At 57.9% G+C, this 21,976-nt stretch overlaps 1 protein-coding gene across 4 annotated transcripts in view; it reads right to left on the reverse strand.

Annotated features, from left to right (window-relative positions):
* Nucleotides 1-1,935: 1,935 nt before the first annotated feature.
* The window catches only part of EXD3 (exonuclease 3'-5' domain containing 3), a 297,113-nt gene continuing 277,072 nt past the window's right edge, over nucleotides 1,936-21,976 (reverse strand). For all 4 annotated transcript variants that reach the window (XM_069770627.1, XM_069770649.1, XM_069770643.1 and 1 more), the window contains 2 exons: nucleotides 11,781-11,874; nucleotides 1,936-2,478 (listed from right to left, as the gene is read on the reverse strand). In XM_069770627.1, the coding sequence (XP_069626728.1) occupies nucleotides 2,159-2,478; nucleotides 11,781-11,874 (414 nt within the window). In that variant the 3' untranslated portion in view covers nucleotides 1,936-2,158. The remainder of the gene's footprint in view (nucleotides 2,479-11,780; nucleotides 11,875-21,976) is intronic.

Raw genomic sequence — 21,976 nt, forward strand, 5'->3', positions numbered from 1 at the left:
CAGGAGATGTGGTCCCTGAGTCCTCCGTGTGTAGGGGCTGCACTGTGCCGGGCATGGACATCTCTGGTTGGGGCATCATCAGTGAGGCTTTGCTTTGCAACCTCCGAAACCAGACTGAGAGGAGAGAAAAAGTGGATTTAAGGCCAATCTGCAGCAGCTAGTGTCAAAATACTAACCACTGCACTGCAGCACATCCGTCACTCCGCAAGCAGAGCAGTGGCTGGGGCAGGGGGGTTTTGCTGGTCCATGAACACAGTCCAGCAGACACTGCTGTGGTGATGATGGTGATGCTCAGTGATGGAGGAAGCTTTCTCTCCAAGTTCCGCCAATTCATGCACAGAGAAGGAGGGAAAATAAGCCCCCAAACCCCCTGGGAAACACAAATCCTCATAGCTGCTTCTGGTCAGAGCTGGACTCACACCTCAGTGTGTCCTGATGGGAAGGGGCCAGGCTCAGCATCCCTGCCCTGCCAAAACAGGTCCTTACCTTTAAGCACAGGCAGGGCTAGTGGTGCGTGCTGCCATGGTCACAGCCCTGCCATCACAGTGCTGCTAGCATCCGCCTCAACTTCATTCATCACCAGTGAAGGAGGTGCCACTATTTTATGCTTCCACTTGAAAGAAACTAGCCTTCCACGGCAGCAAACGAGGGGCGGTGTGTGGCCCTGGCAGGGCTGTGAGGGAGATGGGGACAGAGGGGTGGCCATATGGTGGGCACAGGAGTCCTCTGCCATCTTCTGATGGAAATCAGGACAAAATGGCACACTGTGACCATGGGAAGTGTCACCAGGCAGTCATGCCCATGGCCAGGACTCGCAGGGGCTGCTGGGGAGTGAAGATGGGCACAGTGTGGGGACAGTCAGCTTTTAGGGCCACTTGTATTAACAGCCAGGCAGGAGCTTATAGAAAGAGAAATGTTTAAAGTAGAAAATGATTTTTTTTGCCAAAGGGCTGAGCCAGGGGGTGAGATGTCCCTGGGGGGAAGCAGCCCCTGGCATCGCATGGCCAGGAGCGCTTGGAGAGGGAAAGCAAGTCTCGCATTGCAGCGTAAACTGCCCTGGCAGGCATTTCGCTGGTCCCCCGTAAATGTCACACTTCAGCCAAGAGCCCCTCGGGCACTCTTAGCAGTAACATCAGGGCCTGGCCGTTAACCGGGATTAGAGGAGGAATTCTGCAAATGCTCTTCAGTTGCAGGGTGGAGTGGTTTAAGCCTGTCCCTGGACCGGGAAGCATCAGATGGCAGTGCCCGGAGCTGCAGGACCAACCTGGCTGGGCTCCTTGCCTTGCCTGGTCCCCCCACTGGCCCGTGCAGCCTCCTCTGGATGCTGGCTAGTCCCACTGCTGACCCTAGGTCCTGGTGGTGGTACCACACACTTCACTGTCACTCCCGTGCATGCCTCACAGAGCCCCAGGCATGGCGGGGTGGCTTGATGGACCCATCAAACAGCTTTGGCACCAATGGGAACCCCCACCCCAGACCAGTCCAGCTCTGCTGGGGCATCCCTGGCTCCAGTGTGGTGTGGTGCGAGTGCCAGCAGGCATTGTGGTGCACCCAGAGGTTTTCCTGTGACTGCCCAGCAGTGCTCAGTGCCCCCCCCCGAACCCTACGCCTGCACCCACCCCTCACCTCCGAGGAATGCCGGGAGAGATTTTGGGAGAGCTGGACCAGGGTGAGAGGGGACGCTGGGGATGGGTTGTGGCGTGACATGTGTCCCACAGGCAGGGGAGCACTCGGCACCGAAGATGCTCTCTCTCCCCGTGCTGCTGTTGGGGATGTGGGTCTTGGCTCCCCAATGCAAGTGACTCAGTAGAGCGGCACTGGGGCAAGGGTGCTGGGGACTGATGAGTGCCATGGGGTCAGCACTGCCTGAGTGACGTTTTGGAGAGCTCTGCCACTCATGCCCAGCCTGGAGGAAGGCAGAAATAAAGCAAAGGGTCCATTCCCCGGCCACCTCTGATTTAATGATCTCATGGAGGCCATGTATTTTTGGGCTGTCATGAACCATCAGTGCAAATGTGACGGTCCCCTCCATGGCAGATCCCGAAATGAGAGCCCCCCCACTTCCAGCCTCACACTGCAAACCCACAGCCCAAAACCTGCTGAGGTTCAATGGGGAGTCTCCAGGTTCACCCCTGCAGTCTCCATCCCTCAGCTCAGCTCACAGATGCTCATCCCCAGCAGTGACAAGAACATCCTGAAACTGGGAGACAACGCGTCCAAAATGGGACCCTTCCCAAAACACCTTCCCGCAGCGGGTGCAGCAGTAGAAGTCGGTGAGCTCGGGTTTGTCCAGCACCCCAGGGGGGATGGCAGCAACCTGCAGGACTGTGCCCCCCGCCAGCACCATGGACGCCCCGCACTGGTCCAGTCCCTCAGGCCATTCACTGTGCAGGGTGTAACCGGGCTGGGCTGCATTGCAGGCTGGCATGGCAGCATCGCAGCTCTGGCTGGGCTTCTCCTTGCTCCTTGCCAGGCAGCCTGCAGGGAGAGGAGACAGCAGATAAACCATCAGGCACTGGTGTGATGAGCGGGGTTTGTGCTCAGCCACATGAATGACCCTTGTGAGGGGCCTGTCATCCCTGCAGGGAGTCCAGGCTCTGCCCTGCATCTCGGGGAGGAGCATCCCATGAATTTGGGAAAAGGTAGCCACCAGCATCCACCAATTGCCTGCTCTGAGCATGGCACCTGTCCAGCCTCCTGCTCCCCAGCAGCCACCCGGCACCTCCTCCACCATGTCCTGCTGCTGCCTAGGCAGCAGTGGTGTCTGCCATGGTCTTGGGAGCTATTCCAGTCTGGGTAACTGCACCAGTGCTGCTGCTGTACTGGGTGCAATGGTTTGCCTCCCTGTCGCAGGTTGAGCAAGGCTGCTCTCCAAGATGGGCTGTGCCCTCCCTGAGCCACATTACAGGGCAAGCAAACAGCAAGAGAAGCCCTTACTGCTGCTTTAATGAAAAAAACACCACTAATAGCTGTCTGCACTGCTTAGACACCCCCAACTCTCCTGGCCTGCCCGAGGATGCTGGGCATTGGGGTACGCGTGACATCCACCTCGCATCGCATTAACCCAGGCAAGGGGTACCATGGGGCGCAATGTGGGGCCATGTCCTGTGAGCTGTCCCCACATGCCCCGAGCCCTGGCCCCACCAGGCAGGCGGATCACTGCCATCGCAAACCAAGCTCCACAAACTCCACGGCATTTTTGGCAGCTCAATGCAGGCTCTCGCTGCCCGTGGCCGGGGCACAGCAGGTTGCTGGATCCGGGCTGCGGAAGCCAAGGGCTGAGCTGTCTCCCATCCATCAGGATGCCTGGCATTCGGGGACACCGGCTGCAGTTATTGCTGTGGGATGACTCATTTTTGGCAGGGGGGGACTTGTCCTGCCTAGACATCAATTAAGACAACAAAAGGCATCCTGCATCACTCCAGCGGCACCTCTGGGGCATCCAGCCTGCCCCTTTCGAGGATCAGAGGGAGCCTGGTCAGGAGCCAGCTGTGACAGAGAGGCACACCAGCCGTCCCAGCTGGCTCTTCCCTGCATCCCAGTGCTGCGGATATGCTGGCAATTGTTGTGGGGGAAAGCAAGACTAAGGACAGCCCTGGGACAGCCACCCCATCTCGGCAGAGCTACCCCATGGCTGCCTGGCAGGGCCTGGACCTGCTGCCGCACGAGCAGAAAGAGCCGCAGCCTGGGAGAGGTGTGGGAGGCTCAGGTCACACCAGCCCCTGGTTCAGGGGGGCTCCCCAGAGCCCCCCAAGACCTTCCACAACTCCCCAGAGGAGATGACCAGCCCAAGGGGGTAGGGCACAGTCACCCCCCATTCCCAACAGACAAACAGACACACTCAGGGTCAAGGCTGTCACTGCAGATGTTCTCAGGGTGGTTTTGCAGACCAGCCCTGGACCACAGGACAGCAGCCTAGGAGCGGCACAGGTTTGGGGGCTGCTGCCACAACGTGAGGGGAAGCAGCCCCGAGCCCAGTCCCAGCCACCAGCCAAGAGCTGGGCTCACCATTGCTGTGCCCTGGGCAAGTGCCCTGCAGCTCCACTCATGGATATGCCTTTCCTTCATCATCTGCGTTTGCTTGGGACACAAACATCCATTCTCAGATTAAAAACAGTGACTTCAATTTCCCATTTTCTCCAGTTTTTGACATGTGGTGAAGCACCCGGGCTGCTCTCAGGAGATCTCTGAGCTGGCCAGAGCAGGGACATGGAGGAAGAGCCCCATTCCCGGGGGTTTCACTGGGTCAGAGCCTGTCAGCAGGTGGCAGATCCCCATGGCAGGAGGTAGAGGTTCTGTCCTTGCCCCATCCCTGCCTCCTTCTGCCCTGTGCTACAAGATGGCATGGGGCGGCCTCAGCCTGGGAATGCAGGGACTGGCTCGCCGAGAAGGCCAAGCTGCAGGATGTGCCTCCAAGCACACAAACCACAGACTCCCTGCAAAATCCTGGGCCACCACTTGTTTATCTTCAGTTTGTAACACATGGACACAAATCTGCCTTTATTCCCCTTTTCTATTCATCGTGTCTGCTCTCAAGCACCAGGCCTCTGCGTGTGCCTCCAGGACCCTGATGGGAGGAACCTGCATCTTGGCTGGGACTTTTAGATCCAACCGTAATTGAAATGATACTGCTAGCAGCCAGCGCCTATGCTGCATGAACACCTTTCCCCACCACGGAGGCCCCCAGAAATTTCACGGGCCCAAACTTGCAGCACCCCAGCCCTGCCAGCGCCAGGGCATGGATGCTTGATGCTCCTGCAGGAATCCCAGGCAATTTGCTCTCCCTTCCGACACACTCCATCAGCTGCCGTGCTGCTGGGGGGCAAAACCAACTGCAGATCCCCTCCTCTGCATGGGAGGGGGGGTGAAACCTCCAGCTCCCCCAAACACCTCAATGCCACCCCCCCGGGCTTGTGAGAAAAAGGCAGGCAGGGAGGAAAATTTCTTCCCTTAAAAGCCTGGGGATAGAAAGGCTGTGATGGTCACCCAGCAGTTTTGCCTTTCACTTGCACCAGCCCCCTCCTTATTGTGGCTCTTCAAAGGGTTGAAAATGCTACATCACTTCAAAGTGACCATTTTTGAATGGGAGCTTGTAAAACCCCTTCTCCCCCTCCCACCAAATTCTTTCCAGAGCTTTTGAAGATGCCTGCCCTCCCCTTGCTGCTGTGGTCAAAGGGCCACCGGGCGCCAGGCACGGGGTGCCAGCCGGGCATGCAGTGAAAACCGCACTGGGAAAAGGTCAGATCCCCCAGAAAAAAAGGGTTTTCCTGGGGAAAAGAAGGGATTTTTTGAAGAAGGGGTTTCTTTCACCCCCTTAAGATAGGCAGACCCCTCCCTGGCAGAGCTGCTGCTCCCATGGGGCTGCAGCTCGTCTCACCGGGATGCTGCGCGCTGTGGAGTTACGCCGGAGACGGAGCAAAAGGCATGTGTGGGGTGCGTGGGGCCCAGGGGAGCTGAGTGTGTCCTTCCAGCATGCTGGGAGTTTTTCAGATCTACAGTTTCCAGAGCTCTGTGACTGTTTGCACCAAAGGCTGGATTCCCACCGCATCTCTGAGGAGGAGAAATGAAAGTGATTCCTTACCAAATCAATTCGAAACACCTCTTGGGAACTAATAATCCCATTATAAAACATCTTGAAAATAAAAAGCCTTTTGCCTCTCGCTCACCTCTCCCCCTCTTGCCTGGGTCACACTGGGGATGACAGAGCCCAATGGGAGGCTGAGCCCTCCTGCAGCTCCCCCAGCACCCTGGGGTTGAGCACCCACACATGTCAGTGCCGCAGAGCTCCACAGGCAGCAAGGGTTGTCCCCATCCCCTGGTGCTGTCCCCAGCCCAGCAGCCCTGCTCAGCACAAGGCCGTCTCCTCCTGCCCTCCCCACAAGCTGCGACCATACCCTGCCCTTGCACGTGCTGCCCACTCACATCTCCAGCATCTGCCCACCCCTGCTCGTCCATGGGAATTAATACCCCATGGGAATAGCATAAACTGTCCCCTGTCCCACCTAGGACTTCCAGCAGGTGCTGCAATGTCCAGGGGAAAGGGGATACTGCAGGACTCCAATTCTGCTTATTTCTGCGTCAAGTTATGTCCCTGGGCTGAGCAAGGCTACCCTCAGCAGTGGGATCCCACCTCTGCAGCCCAGGACATGATGCACTTGTCACCTCCGTAGCAGCCCCACTTTGTGCCCAAACCACTGCCACGTGCCCCAGAGCCGGGCTGGCCCCACGGTCTGCAAGGTGGGGTGCAGCAGGAGCCCCGCCAGCCTGGGAGGGATCGCCTTCCTTCAGCCCCCAGCCCCCAGCACCGTGACAGTGGGGAAGACCCACGCCAAAGCCACATCTCACGCCCTGGGGCACTGCAGGGTTCCTGGCGCCTGAAAACCAATACTACCTTCACCCCAGGGGACAAAGAGCCAGGGGTGTGTGCCCCAAGGGCACAGCAGCATCCAGGGATGGTCCCACATGAGCTCTGGATGAGAACTATTACAACAGGGGGGCTGTGGTGGGCAAAGTGACTTGTCCCAAAGACCCCAGGGATGGGACAGGAGCCATAGCTCCGCGTGCCCCACTGTGAGGTCCTGCTCATGGGTGGGGGGCACTGAGCCCAGCGGGAGGGACATGGGACAGGGCACGGGCTGCCTCCAGCAGGCAGGGGGATGTGCACCCTCCCCTGCCCACAGAGGGGCCCTTAGCGGTGTGGGGGTCATTGAAAGGCCACCGTGATGGTGACACCAGTGACCTATAGTCCCTACAGCCTATTCTGTCAGCTGCAATGCAGGAGTCCTGGGTCAGCATTACTGGGACAGCACTGGGACCCCCCCACTGCGGGACAGGGGCCACAGCAGGGCCTGGGAAGCCAGGACAGAGCAGGATCAGGGCAAACCTCCTTTGAACCTGTGCCCAATTCCCCTTCCCCAGACCACACAGCCCTGATTTGGCTGGAAACAACCCGTCCCCACGTGTGTGAGCCCTGGGCACCCTTGGGGCTTCACTGTCATGGCACTCTCCGGTAACCCAAACTCCCCAGGGGAGCTGGGTACTTCTGCACAAAAACCTGCCCCCCAGGCCCCGTTTCTAGCCCAGGTCCCTCTGTGTCACCCCAGCTAAGACCAAGGCCTTGGGGCGAGGAGCTGGGTACTTGTCCCAGCTGGCTCAGGCGGGGGACCTGGCGCTTGCCCTGCGGCTCTGGAGCAGGAACCGCAGCCTCCTGCCACCTCCCGAGAGGCACTTGGGTCTGGCAGCACTTGTGCAAGCTGAGAGCCCTTCTCCCAGCCTGGCAGCCGCACCCAGCTGTCATCGCAGCCACACACACGGGAGACTCGTCTGTAATTAGGCAATTAAGGCTGAGGTGTTTTGGAGAAAGCGCACATCGTAAAGGCTTTGCACAAGGCTGAAAGCAGACCTGGGAGCATTCTTGGAGTACAAAGGTGCATGGGAAACCTTGCTGCGGTGAGAGATTGAACCCGATAAGAGGAGTTATGAGCCTGAGAAACACACTGGATTGCAGGGCACTGAAGATGCCTGGTTATCTTTCCCTCCTCAATAAGGCAGATAAGCAAAGGACAAAGGACCCAGGATTGTGCAACCTGGGCTGCAGCAGCCTGGCCACGATCTTAAGATGTTCGCAGGGCGGAGGAGGGAGGATGAGCTTAAGGCAAGAGGCACCTTCAGTTGCTTTCATCTCCCCGTGCTGCTGTGGGAGAAAACCCTGCCAGCTCCTGCGCCTAGCGCCGGGCAGGAGCACCAAACCATCCCCAGCTCCTGCCCGGGGAGCGTTTGGCACAACACCACTGTCAGCGGGTACACGCAGAGCTCTGCAAACCCACAGCCACAAACATGTCACCAGCTTCCCAGCCTGGCAGTGGTTTTTCATATGAGCAAACAAAATTCTTTGGAAGAGTGGGAGCTGGCAGAGTGGGACCCAGCCGAGCCTGGGGGGCTGTTTCTGGCCGGTCTCAGCACCGCAGCCCCCACTCCCAGCCCCAATGCTGCAGCTCCTCAGTCCCCATTCCTGCCCCACTCAGGTACAGACATGAGCATGCTCCCGTTACCCCACTGCACCCCAGTGGGAACAGAGCCTAAATGCATGGGGTTGCCCGGTCTGAGCATGAAGGGGGCTGGGGAGCCCCTGGGTCCTTGGGTGCAGCCTGTCGGGGACCCGTCCCCATCCTTGCAGAAGCGTGCAGAGCAGCCTGAGGCACCCAGGGTGCCTTGGCTTCTCCTGCATGCTGGGTCTGGTGTGAGGCAGTGAGGATGTACAGGCTGCTCCATGGGTGCAAGAGTGCTCCTGGGACACCACAGGGATCGTCTGCCCTTCCTACATAGTAAGAAGAGAGCAAAGCCAAATGCTGTAGGGCAGGGAAGCACAGCAGGAAAAAACTGCATCCAGCCTTAAGGCTTTGGACATGCAGTGACCTCTTCCTGCTGTGCATCATAGCCGCTGGAAGCAGGTCCCACCAGCCCATGCCCTCAGCCGTCCTGGTGCACGGCCGTAGAGGAGGGACCCAGCACCATACTGGTGTCACCCCAACTCGGAACTGCTGCACGGCCTTCCCCATGCTGCGGTCTTGCGGCTCTTCCTCCCGCCTGCCTGCACGCTGCCTCTGCCAGCTTTCAGCCAGGTTCACCGCGGAGCTGAGGGCCAGGAAGGGAAAGAGAGCCTGAGTCACTACTCGGGCTGGTTGGGCCAAGGCGGGTGCCCCAGCTGGGCTGCTCAGAGCCCTGCCAGCCCCATGCCATCCTGCCACCCAGCACAGGGATGTCTCGGCTGCTCCTCCAGTTGCCTGTGGAGCTGTCCGGGGCTTATCCTGCACCTGCGGGATGCAACACTAGAAGAGAAGATGGGTAGTGCAGATCTCACTGGTCTTGAGTACCAGCTTTGGCAGCTGGTCAGGGAGGATGCTCACCCAACTTGGGGCTCCCCAGAGTGCTGCATTGGGGTCCCCGAGCACCCCCAGCTGCTGCGCCTGCTCCTCCACCTCTCTCCAACATGGAGCAGAGGCTCCAGCATGCCTGGTTAGCAGTGCAGCCCAAAGGAAAGCAGGACCAGTTGTTTTCATGTTTTGCAAAATGTTTCAGATGGTAAGGGTTGATTTTATGATTAAAGCAGCCTTTTCCATTCGGCGAATCCTAACCAGATCCAATGTGCTCCATCCTTGCCTTTCCCAGGGACCAGATTTCATGTGGCAGAGCATCCCCAGAGCACTGGGGCCCTGTGCTGGATGGTTTTACCACACTGACTAAGCAAGAAGCTTCCCCTGGCCAGACGAGAGCCTGTGACACATACATCCCCCTGGGTCACTTGGGAGCCTGCATGCTGCCAACAGCCTCCAGCGAGGTCTTGCCTGTGCCATGTAGTGACCCACAGCACTGCTGCCTCTCTCTGCCCCATCCCCTGCCTGCTCCAGGCACCAGAGCTGCTCAGAGCATCCCACTGGGAAAAAGGCATCACAGGGCAAAGCTGTCCAGGCTTGAAACTATTTCCAGCACTTCCATCAAAGCCCTCATGCAGGGAAAATGCAGCTGTGTCACGGAAAATGTTGCCTAAAACCTGGGAAAGCCCTAGGTCCAAGTTGGAGTGAGGATGAATAATTTGCCTTTCATCACTTGGAAGCCCTACCATAAAAATCCAGGAGCCAAACGGAGTGGCACTGGCCCAAGTTTTGCAGCCAAAATGTGAGCAGCCCCGGCCTGTCTGCAGCCCGACCCTGGGACTTGGGAGCACTTGGGCAGCTGCAGGCTTATGTCGAGTGTTGGTCCAGCAGGATCTATCCTCATCCACAGCTGATGGGTGCCCCGGCATTCGTAGCTCCCACTGCACCTGCCTGCTCCTCCCCAGCCTGGGAAACAGGAGGGGGGAAGAAGCATTTTCTTGCCAAGCAGCAGCATCTGGCCACAGTCCTGGGGGTGAATCCATGCCCCGTGGCATGAATGAGATGACATGGCCTGGGCTGCAGTCACAGAGCAGGGGCCAGTCCTGGTGTGGGCGAGCAGCTGGGGGCTGTGGGTGCTGAACTCCCTGCCCCGTGCACTGGACCATGGCCGAGGGCAGAGCTGGTCCCTGCCACCACCAGAAGGAAAATGTGAAGGAAATCGGGGAACGACTGAGATTTTCCTTACGAACCTACTTTAGCTGCCCAGCCTGTACCACCGCCACTGCTGTCCCCACCAAGCGACGGCAGGACATTGTCATCACACCCTTCCCCTGTTTCTCTTCCACAAAACTTGACCCAAAGTGGGACATTTTGGGGACAACCTAGTTGAGGTCACACTGATGCTCATAATCCCAGTAGCCCCCACCAGAATCTGAATAGAAATGGAAACAACAGGGTGGCCGGAACCCCAGGGACCCCCTTGACAAGTCCCCAGGGGTCTTCACTTTGGGTCAGGTGCCACCTGCCCAGTTGTGCCCACTTGCCCAGGAATCACAGCTTCTATTTTATGTCTCCATTGCAGCAAAACACCAACCCCCCAAGGACATTGTGGTATCTTGGGTCTCTGACTGCACCATGCCGGAGGATGCTCCCTGTCGGAGGATGCTCCTCAATAAGGTCATGCCTGGCATGCCTGGTGCAGGGCTCCCACCCAGCCCAGCAGACAGGGGACCTTCCCCATGAGACACCCCCAGGGTCACAGGGGACCCAGCGAGAGGCTGCGTGGCACGATGGGGACATGGGGTGTTGCAGACATGGTGTAAAGGGTAGAGCAAGGGGGTCCCTGAAGAGTCTGTGTGGAGAAACAATGGTGCTGTGTGAGATCCCCCCAGGTCCACCATCCCCATCCTGAAGGGGGGAGGGGAAACCACTCACATGGCTGAATGCAAACCACAGCATTTCTATTTCCCATACTCTAAAACTGGCTGAACAGGCCTGGCTGGTGGCAAGGTACACACACAGCGAGTGCCCTCACCAGAGAAACCGCTGGAGAGGATGCCCCAGCCTTTTGGGAAGTGCAGCGCTCCCAGGCTGCCGGCACCATGGGAAAAGCAGCCCCACCATGTCCCTCATCCCCAGAGCCACACGTGGGGTTCCCAGCAAAGCCACAGCTGGCCGGGAGCGCCTGGCAGCTGCTGCTTCACACCGCTCTCTCCTATCAAGCAGATGGGGAAACTGAGGCATGGCAAGTGAGGCATGCGAGGGCTGGCAGCAGAGCCCAGGCTGGATCGGAGCAGCGAGAGGGGCACGTTTCCATCCTGGCATGCCTGCAGTGGGTGTCACTCACCACCAAAACGTGGCTCCCTGTGGGGAGGAGCATGGCGGGGGATCAATGCAGCTCGGGGCAGGGCATGGAGGAGCCTTCCTCCATGCCGAACCCGCCAGAGCCTTGCTGAGCGGGCGGCACTGACTCACTCCTCCCGCAGCCTGACCTAGTTTAAGAGGCACTGTGCAGGTGAGAAAGGCACCATCAGCAGTGCCAGCCAGGAGGCATTTTGCAGCCCAAGTTTTTGCCATGTCAGGCGGCGACAGCCTTAGGCTGTCACTTGAGCCACTGCTGGCGTGTCACCAAACCACCCTGGGCTGGGCAATCCCATGCAAGACCCAGTGCCTCGCAGGGCAGCGCAGGGCAGCCAGGGTAGAAGGCTGGGAGCTGTGCTCTGTATACGCAAGCTCAACCAGGCACGAAGCGGGCTCAGAAGAGCTCTGTGGGTCTGTGCCCAGTGGCAGGTTGGTGGCTGGGTCTCCCCAGCCCAAGCAGGACGGTCCGGCTCGTCCCAGGTGGGAGCGCAGGGAGGGGGCCGGGGTCGGAGCATCACTCCTGGCCATCGGCGCCCACCCACTTACCTGCACTGCCATCCCCCAGCGCCTGCCTGCTGCCCTCCACCAGCTGCCTCATCCTCTCCCTTGAGACCTTCAGGTACTTGTTGCAGTTGCACACCTGGAAGAAGAGAGAGTGGGAGGTTGGTGAGATGGCAGCCATGCTCCCCGGGTATCTCCTGCCTGCCTGGAGCACACAGCCACACACTGGGCACCCCCAGCAGAGGCTGGGCAGTCCCCTGTCGCATGCATCATGGCAGAGGGAAACTGAGGCAAGGCATGTCCCACTGAGAGGAGGGTGGCAGAATGGCAGCAGACACAAATTTGGGGGTTCACAAGCCACAAGAACCTCCTCTCCAGAGGCACTCCATCTTTACAGTTCTTAGCCACACCTTCATGCCAGGCTGCTGGTACTGCTGCCCACCCCCCCCAGCAGACCTCACCCCCCAGCCCTACACAATGCCAGAGAACACCAGAAACTGAGGTTGCCTTAAAACATCAAGCAAACACCCAAAGTTTGGGCTGTGGCTTCAAGATTTGTTCTCTCTTGTCTCACAGAAGCTATGGAGGATGGTCATGGACCCTGAGACACGCTGGGGTCTCAACCAGCTGTGCTTGGCCTGGCTCTGCCACAGCACCGTGAGCGCCGATTCTCATTTTCTAACCCCACCTTTCGTTTGCCTAAACGCACCCAGAGAGGTCTCCAAGTGCCTGCACACACCAGGTGCCAGCTCTTAGGGAACCAAACCCCTCAAGGAGCTCCCCAAACCCCACTGCCGAGGAGCACCCGCAGGCGGCTGCTTGCCCAGAAGCAATTGGCACTAAATCTCCCTGGGAGCATCGCAGCCAGCTCCCTGACAGCTTTGCTTTCCTCTCCCCCTTCCTGCTTGGACAGGAGCTGGGTTCTGGGATGTGCCGCAACACCTTTCATCAGCTATTTGTTTTTAGGGGCTGTTTTCTGCTTGCAGAGCATTTTGAGCACACTGCACCAAAGGCAAGCAGTGAGAGAGGTGCATAACTTCACCGACCAGAACAAGTTCCCTGCCTGGGGCTTTGCTCCAAAGCCTGTTGAAACCAGAAATGTTTTTCCACCTCCTGACCAGGCACTGGCGCGGGCCCGTGGCAGCTCTGCCGGTTTGTGGCGTGCTGGCTAGAGCAGCACTGGGGTCATGGCGAGGTGCAATATGCCCCTTCTTCCCACACAGCTGCCTGAAGGAGGATGGGGGAGGATGATTTGTTTGAAAATGAGCTTGCCACCATGTCCCGGCTCTGCTCTGCAGCAGGAGGAGGTTATTTCCACCAGCAGCCTCCACAAAACCGGTACACGCTCCCCAGCCCGGGCATGATTTGGCCGTAAAAGGATGCCCAGGCTTAGGTCCCTGAAGCCGTGCCTCTCCAGCCCCACAGAGCAGCAGCACAGACAGACAGAGATGGACAAGGCGCAATCTTGAAAGCACCCAAATGCCGTGGAAGCCGCTCCACCACTTTTAAAAGGGATTTTTGCAGCGATCCCTTGATCTTCACAGCAAGCATCAGACAACTGCTACTCGTGCAAACGTGAGTCAGACCCCTGCACGCTGCTCCAGCTCACCAGCCCGTCTCCTCCTCGCTCATGCTGGGGCGAGCCACAAGCACTGGTGCTGTGGGGGGCTGAGCATGCCTTCCCTGCCCTGCACAGGGCAAAGCACCCTCCTCGCTCTCATGTTCAAACCCAGGGAAATGAAACTGGGTGAAACCCCAGGGAAACAGAAAGATGATCTTATTTGAGTGAACCTGAATTTGTGCGGAGCCAGAGCAGCCGCTGGAGTTATCTGATCAGAAAGGAGATGCCACTTTGGAGTTCACTGCCAGCCTCACGCGAGGGAGGGTTACACTGCAACCTGTGGAGGCCACCCGATACCATCAGATCAGATCTGATCTCCTCAGGCTTCAGCTGTCTGGACTAAGGAGGACTGGAACTCACTGGCTCCTTTTCACACCTTAGCCTCCCCTTCTCTCAGCTCTCTACAGGCTCAGCTGTGCCTGCGGCAGCAGTGCATCATCAGCTGGGTCAGATCCATCCTGAAAGATGGCTGAGAAAAAGGGAAGAGAAGCACAGATGGATCCAGGGATGAGCAGGGAAGGAGACAGACAGGCTCTTTTTTTTAGGGCGGATGTCACCCTCAGCTGTGGGACAGACTGCGATACCGCTGCCCAGTGGAGCTGTGCTCCCACCCCTGCCAGCTCTGATGGTGGAGTCAGTGCTGATGCTGCAGGATGGGACAGTCCTTTTGAGGCTCAAGAACATCCCAGCCTGCACAGGCTGGACCTGGAGCCACTGATGTCACCACCCTGGCAGGCACCCAAAGCTCTCGTGTGGGTCACAGGGTGCCTGCTGGGATTTGTGGGATTGCAACAGGCAGGCAGAGGTGATGGGCAGCTCCCAGGGATGGGTGCCAAGCTCTGGCTGGGCTGGCCCCACTCCTCCGAGACAGTGACAACAGGGGAAGGGGCTGCATGCTGGAGAAGGGAGTTGAGCCTGGCTGTGGGAGAGACGTGGGACGGCACCTCCTGGGCACACAGGCAGCACCAGCTGCACCAGCTGCACCAGGTGCACGGGGTGTCAGAGGCTCCCAGAGAGGTCCCAAACCACCTGGCCATTGAGCTGCCACCCAGGATGGGCACGGTGGGGGCCCAAGGGGCAAACAGCACCCTCCCTGCCAGGCATGGACATGCACCCTGTGTGGGCATGGGCTCATCTCCCCTCCATCACAAACACCTAATCCACCTTAACGCCCAGCCTTGGCAGTTTGGAGCACGCCATGGTGTTTGGGCAGCAGTGCCAGCATGCTGTGCATGGGCTCCTGGCTCCTGCTTGGGTGCACGGAGCGACCTCGGGCAAATTCCTCTGCTTCTCTAAAATTCATTACTGTTGTAAAGTAGGGGCAATCTACCTCCCTGGGCCAGATATGCCCCGGCAGCCCAGGGGCAGCCTGGCATTTCCCACTCGCCCAGGGCTGCCAGGCGCTTGCCATGAGGCTCTGTGCCCCACACCATCTCCCCAGCCTCCAGGGCTTAGCCACCCTCAGCTTCCCAAGAACACGGGGCAGGCTCAGGAGCCAGATAAGCCACTTAGCAGCAGTGCCAATTAGCTGTAATAAAAAATTGCAATTAATATTTTTTAATACCTTGCCAAAATGAGCCAGAAGAGATGAAGCAAGCAGGGCAGTCTGCCACCTCGATAAGGCTGCGCTGAGTGGCTGCTGTGCGGGGGCCAGTGGTAGCCTTGGGCTCAATGCTTGGCCTGGAGACACAGCTCCCTGCAGCCTTCTGCATCTCAGTGTCACTGCTTGGGGATGCAGCGCATTTTTTTGTGGGGGTCTTGCTTTTCTTTTAAGGGTAGGGATGTGGGGACCCTCTCTGCTGGGGGAGGGATGAGTTTTTCCTCCTTGGGAAGGTTTTGTTTCCCCAGATCCCTCATGGCAGGATTAGTCGTGGACCCCATGAAGTGGGGTGGATGTAAGGCCAAAAATCTTTGTGGCAGTGAGACAGCAGGACATGGCAGCATCCCGGAACACTGTCTGGGGGGTGCAACCACTGCGACCAGGGCATTACAACCCGACAGTGAAGGCTTCGGCTTCTCCCCCACAACATCTTGGGGTCGCCCCCAGCCCCTGTGCCCAGCTCAGGGTGGGGGTGGCAGCTTCTGCCCCAGTCCCCAGCCCTGCCCTGGGGACAATGTGCCGAGCGGGCTGAGCCACAGGTTCTCTGCTCATGCTGTCCTGCCCGTCCACGTGGCCGGTGTAAGTGCTGGGCCATGGGGGAGAAAAGGGGTGAGTTCAGCTTGGGAGAAGCGGGCCAGGTAGTTGCAGCCCTCACAGACCTCATAGCACTGCCCGGGCCGCTGACACTCGTGCTCCTGTCGCATGCTGGGGTGCCCCGGTGCCCCTGAGGGCTGCGGGTCGCAAGGCGGCAGCGGGCACACCTCGGAGGAGGAGCAGCGCTGCCTTTCTCACGCTAGGGCAGCCCTTGCCAGCACACGCTTAGTCACTGGTAAATCCCAGCCTAGATCTGCTCTGCCCTCTGTGAAATGGATCTTGGCTGCACCCCCGCTGAAGCAATCCTGGCGCTCGGGAGCCATGGCGGGCGCGCTTTCCCACGGCAGCCCGGCTTCCAGCACCCCGTGTGAATCAGCTCCTTCCCGGGCAGGTGCTGGGTGCCCCCGCACAGCACACGTGCAGCCGGCCAGGCAAAGCCAGGCGAGTGCATCCCCGCTCCGATCCCCCCGTTGTGCTGGCTGCCCGCTCAGCAGGAGGGCCGGCGGGGACGGCGCCAAATTCAGGCTCTCTGGGCAGGTGGGGATGGCTGTGACATGTTCCCCTGCCTCTCCAGGCCCTGGTCACCATGTCCATGTCAAGGATGAGGAGCAGGTGCAACCCATCTTAGGTGAAGCTCTGATCCTCACCGCAGTGCCTCACTGTTGTCCCCTCTCCCTGCACCAATCTGGGCATCCTGACTGAGGTGCCGCACCCCGATGTTGGGCACCGTCACACCTGCACCTGTATGCTCCTGCCCTGGGACCTCGTGCCAGCATCCACCGCACCCAGAGGAACACTCTGCAGCCCAGCCTGCTCTGTGATGTCACCACCAAGAGCTGTGACACAGGGATTAGAAGGAGTGATGTCATTGAACCAGGACTGTGATGTCATGTCTCACTGTGATGTCACAGCAGGAGAGCTGGCAGGGATCTCTGTGCTGCTGTGGTCCCCGAGCCTGACGAGGTGGTTTGTCCCCAGCTCCAGCAGCCGGAGCCACCCTGGCCGAGCAGGCAGCTGCCGCGCAGTGAGGGTCTCCCTGCCTGTGCAGCCGAGGAGGACAAGGCAGGTGAAATGTCCTTTTGCAATACTGGCAGCCCATCCGGTGGCTTGTTTTTGTTTAGGATGATCCCTGCCTCTCCCAGCCCTACTGGGTGGGGATTTCACCAGCAGTGACGCACGAACCTCCCGGGACTCGAGGGACTGGATGCTTCAGCCTGAAGCTCCAGGGCCATCTCAGCATCCCATCCCCTTTCTGGGCCTCCACCCAGGAAGTTGAGAAGCTCGAAGAAAACTGTCCAGCAGACAACAGCATCCAAACTTTCTGGACTCAAAAAGTGCCCTGGGAGCCAGTATGAACTTGGCCAAAGATGGTGGCATGAGCTCACCTGGGGTCCATAGGCTGGTGCCCAACACACGTGGAAGATGAGCAGTTCAGACGGCACTGGAGTCAGTTTATCTGCTTCCTTTGATACCCTGGAGAACTGCATCTCCAGAGTGCTCTGAGAGTCACCTTGGTGATGCTGAGCTCTGCCCAGAGGAGCTGTTCCCAAAATGGTCCCTGGGCTCGCAGGGCTCCTTCCATCTGCTCTGCTGAAGAAATGTCATGGGCCAACGTCACTAAGGGATCTCCTTGGCAAGGGTTTTACTGGTGAGACACAACCCTCTGCCTGGAGAGCTTCTGGCTTGGGAAATCCTCAGTATATCAAAATCAGCTGTAAAGGACAACAGTGCCCGGTGTGAACTCTTTGGGGCAATTCAGGGCAGCTCATGTCAGGACAATTCCTTGGGCGTCTTCTGCTTGACATATCACAAGACTATTCAACAGCCACCTGGAGTGATATCTCTTTTCCTACTCACCGCCTACCCTCTTCCCTTTCTTTCTTTCCCTCTCTCCGAGATGGATATCATCTGGTGAAAGGGCCACTCCTCCGGATGGAGGTTGCAACTCTCATTTTGGTTGTGAAAGCACAGTCCTTGAGCATCCAAGAGTTTCTTTCAGGCACTTATCAAGACTAGAAACCTTTCCAGAACAGACATGCAGGATGCTCAGGCTCAGCCAGCCATCTGCCCAGCACAGGTTGCCTATGTGCAGCCTCCAAGCCCAGGAGTTACAGATAGACCGGTCTGCCTCCAGCAGACCTCCTGCCCATCACCCAAAGCAGAGACCGCCCAGCAAGGAGGGAGATGGTGGGAAAGACAGTGAAAGAAAACCAGGTAACAACCTGGCAAATTCCAAACACAAGTCAGGAGTTGATCATGCTCATCTGCCTACGTGTATATTTTTGCACACTTTTCCCAAGTCTCCAGCTCCTCCTTGCTGCACTCACAGCTTTGACCTTCAGACACTCTCCTCTACAGCAACACTGTGGGCCAGATTCCTCTCTGTCCTGCAGCGCCTTCAAGGTCCTTGTACAAAGAGCAGAAACCTCAGCAATTCCACCTGCCAGAGCTTCCCACACCCTGTGGGTGCAAAGGCCACCTCTAGGTGCAGAGCAGCAGTGAGCCAGGCCCCTGGGACAGCCGCATCTCCAAGGGGATTTTCAGAAAGCAGCTGGCTGGGCTGTTTCCCTTCCCCTTTATTCCAAGAGCTTTTCTCATTGACCTTCTTATCACCAGTACCTGGTTATCCTAAAGGTGCATATTGCTGCTCCTGCTCTGTTACAAATAGTCTAACATCTGTCCTTGGGTACCAGCAAACCCACCCAAGCAGCAGATGAGATGCACTGGTGTGTTAGCCTGGTCATTCCAGGGAGCAATGGCTCTTGGTGCACACAACAGTCTTGAGTGGCCACTAAAACCTGGGCAGCCCTGTCTGCCAACAGCACAGTGAGAGCCGCGCTGGGAGATGGACCGTGATGGTCCCACATGGAAATGCAGCCTGTGCATCCTCCACCAGACCTGCCTGCACAATAAGCACTGGTAATTTTATGGCCATCCAAGCTAAGTAACATGCTGCTGGTGGAAATACGGGGCTGCCGGTGGGTTCCTGGCATAGTACAGGGGCATTTTGGTTCACAAAGAGGGAAGGGCTTTGTTTATTGAATCATTAACATCACTTCCCTCATCACCAGCCAGGTACTCTGAGAGGTCTCTTAGGCAAGTGCTGACCTAGCCCAACCTTGCTAAGCTGGTAAGATGACATGGGATCCCATGCCAGCCTGGTACTGCGTTCCCACTGCTTTCTCTGCTCCCGCTTTGCTATTAGTCATCCATTTCTGGAAGGTTTCTCATGCATAATAAAGTGTTTCAACACTTGCATAAGCCAGCTCTTCTCATCAGGAGTGACCCGCTGCATTTCCCAACGCTTTCCCTAGGCAGTCCTTCCGACTGCCACAAAATACAGAGTTAAAACATGAAGTTTTCTATCCCCCTCGGAGGCAAAAGGTGTGGGAAATCGAACAGATAAGAATGCCTTTAATTAGTATCATTTGCATAAGCTCTGGGAAAGGCTCACCTGACAGCTAGAAGGGCCTTGCTTGTCTGGGAGCACGAACCATGGGCGCTGAAACTGGCAAATTAGCGGAGCTCTTCTGCTGACAAGATTGGGAGACAGCAAGAACGGGAGGTCAGAGGTGATGGAGCCCTGGAGGCTCCGCAGGCACCCCAGCTCCCGCTGGCTCCCTTTCAGGGCACCCCAGCTCCTGTGGCCTCCTTGTCAGAGCACCCCCCCTCTCCATCTTCACCTGCCAGTTTGCAGCTGCTCCAAGCGAGAGAAAAGATGATTTTTGGGTTGGGGGGTCTGTCAGCTCCCCTGGAGAAGGGCAAGGATGGGAGGAGAGGAGAAGCACAAGCACATCCCCAGATAATGCGTGGAGGCTGCCAGAGCAGGCTCAACATCCAGCAGGGATGGGACCAGGGGTTTGTGATCTCTGCTTCTTGTTCCTCTCGGCACACATGTGCTCCCTCAAGTGCTGCGCAGATGGCTGCAGGTCCCTAACCACAAACCCCATCCCGCTGCCACCTCGCCATCATGCTGCCTTGGGTAGTCAGCACCTAATTGTCAGCGACACCGAAAGCCCTTTTTGGTACCTCAAGGCCTTTGCAGTGATGAGAATCTCACCTGACATTACACCTAAACCCACATGCAAAGCTGAATTTCCCAGGGGAAAAAAAAGATGCTCACCCCCCCTTCCCTGCCATCTCCCTCCCACCCTGGGTCCCTCTGTCTCCTACAGCTGCCTTTCAGCCATCTCAAGTCTCACTTGCTCACTTTTCTTCCCAGCTGGGCTGTGAGCTGCTGAGATGGGGGCTGAGCCCCTCCAAAAAGCTGGAGCTGCCACAGCACCCTTGACCCAACCTTCACCGTAGCCGCAAGCCCTGTTTATACAGCACCCAGCACGGCAGGGTGCTGCTCCAGGACAGGCTCCCAGCGCTTACAAGTTTAATAACAAAGCCAAACTAGTAATAACTGCCTTATAATGAGGTTACACAGCATCCCCGAAGCCTCTGTTTTAGGGTGAGCTCTGTGCCAGGAGCTGCTGGGGGCCGGTGGGCAAACCGTCCCTTCTCACCCTCCTCCCTGCCTGACCACCGGTGCCTCTGTTTCTCCAGCCCTATGCCAGCATGCTGCCTTCCTGCCTGTAAAAATGTGCTTTATATCCACCTCTGGGGTGAGAGTTAACTCCTCCTGGGTGTGCAAACCTGCACCATGCGGCTCCAGGGCACACACTTCCTGCACCAGTCTGCTCCCGAGTCATCCCAGGGGACCCTGCACCACGGCAGAAGGGTTAACTTGCCCAGCTCCCTGCAGTGTGGCTCATTGCTGCTCCTCTTCATCAAGCTACTGAGTTTTATCCAGCTGGAGGTGAGAGCTCAGCTCTTGGCCAGAGGATGCTGGAGGTTGGTGAATGTGAGGGCTGGAAAAACCAATCCAACCTGAGCTCTGAAAGTGCTGGAAAGAGAGTGAGGGTCCATGTCCCACCAGCTCATATTTGAAAGGGTCTCACCCAAAAACTAAAATGCAGACGGAAATCTGGCTACCAAGCATCCCACAGACCTTCAGGAGCATCATAGTTTTGCACCAGAAATGGAAAGGGTCACAGAGATACATTTTCTGACTGTGACAGAGTGCTGGAAACTGCAAAGGACCAAAGCTTTGCTTTCTAGAGTCCAACACTCAGATCATTAACACTCAGGCACGGCACTGCTCTTTGTTACCCAAATGCACGTTGGCCATGTTGGAAGCTGAATTTCCTGCCTGACCCAGGTCCCATGAAACCCCAGCACAGCATGCAAAGCCTCAGCTCTGCTGCTGCACCTTCCTCCTGGCTGAACATGCAGCCGTACCCGGGGCTCCATCCTCCACTCCCGGTGCTGGACAAGCTTTAGGGAATGATCTTTATTATATATTAAGACAACAGCTGCCCTTATTCCTATTCCTTCTGGCTTTCCCTGGCAGCTGCCCCTCCTCTGGTTGAGGTCCTGGAACCATCTATATAATGTATGTCAGAGAATTTCTCTCCTTGCCCCTGTACTGAGCCCTTGAAGCTGTGTCTGGCTGGAAGCTGTGCCCCCAAAGCTCTCTGCTTTTCCCCAGAGCAGTTTTCAGCTCTATACAAGTGGCTGAGGCCACCCTGGGCCAGGTGGCTGCATGGCTCTGATCTTCTATGGCCATCTGGTCCACGAGCATCCTCACCTGCATCCCTGCTGCCTCCTCCTCTGCCCTCCCTGGGGAGTCCTGGGGGTGACACGGGCTGGTGCCCCCGGGTCGGCGCAGTGGCTGAGAGTGGTGCGGGTGCGCAGGCAGAGGCAGAATTGGGTGTTGATGCAGTGGCCGGGGAAGTTGGGCTCATGTTTCAGCTTCTATTTTTATCTGGGAACCCAAGCCTGCCCACGGTGCAATGCGGAGGCCCCCAGGGGACGCGCTGGCTTCCCCAGCTGGAGCCAGATACCATCTGCGCGCTGCCTGCCTTTCCCTGTTGGTGTGCCAGACCTCCTGGTAGAGGGCAGCGTCTTCTGAGGCATCGGCACATCCTGCCCACACCTCTGCCTGGTCCATGGTGTGGTGTGGCAGGAAAGAAGGAGCTGGGTAGCAGAGCCACATCCTCCAGGCACTTATCTCTGCAGGCCAGGCTCTCCTCTCCTCCAGCCATTCTGAGGCTGGGAACACTTCATCACAGCTAACCCACCGCAGACACAGAGCAGCCCTCTCGCATCATGCCACCATCTGGGTCAGTGGCCAGATGCAGGTGTCCCTTCTCAAGCCTGGCCTTAAATCTGTGCCACAGGGGTAGGACTGGTCCAGGAGGGCTAGGATTCACCCCACTCCGCTCAGAAGCAGTGGTTGAAGCTCAGCAGGATGAGCTTCGCCTCAGGTGGCAGCATCGCGGGAAGGACGTGGTGCCACCCTGGCTCAGCACCCGGGGGTAACCCCTACAGTCCCCCCCTGCATGCTGCTCTGTGGGAGTCATGCCTGGGACTGTAGGG

The sequence above is a fragment of the Haliaeetus albicilla genome, chromosome 26 (assembly GCF_947461875.1).
Source record: "Haliaeetus albicilla chromosome 26, bHalAlb1.1, whole genome shotgun sequence".
NCBI classification, from domain to species: Eukaryota; Metazoa; Chordata; class Aves; order Accipitriformes; family Accipitridae; genus Haliaeetus; species Haliaeetus albicilla.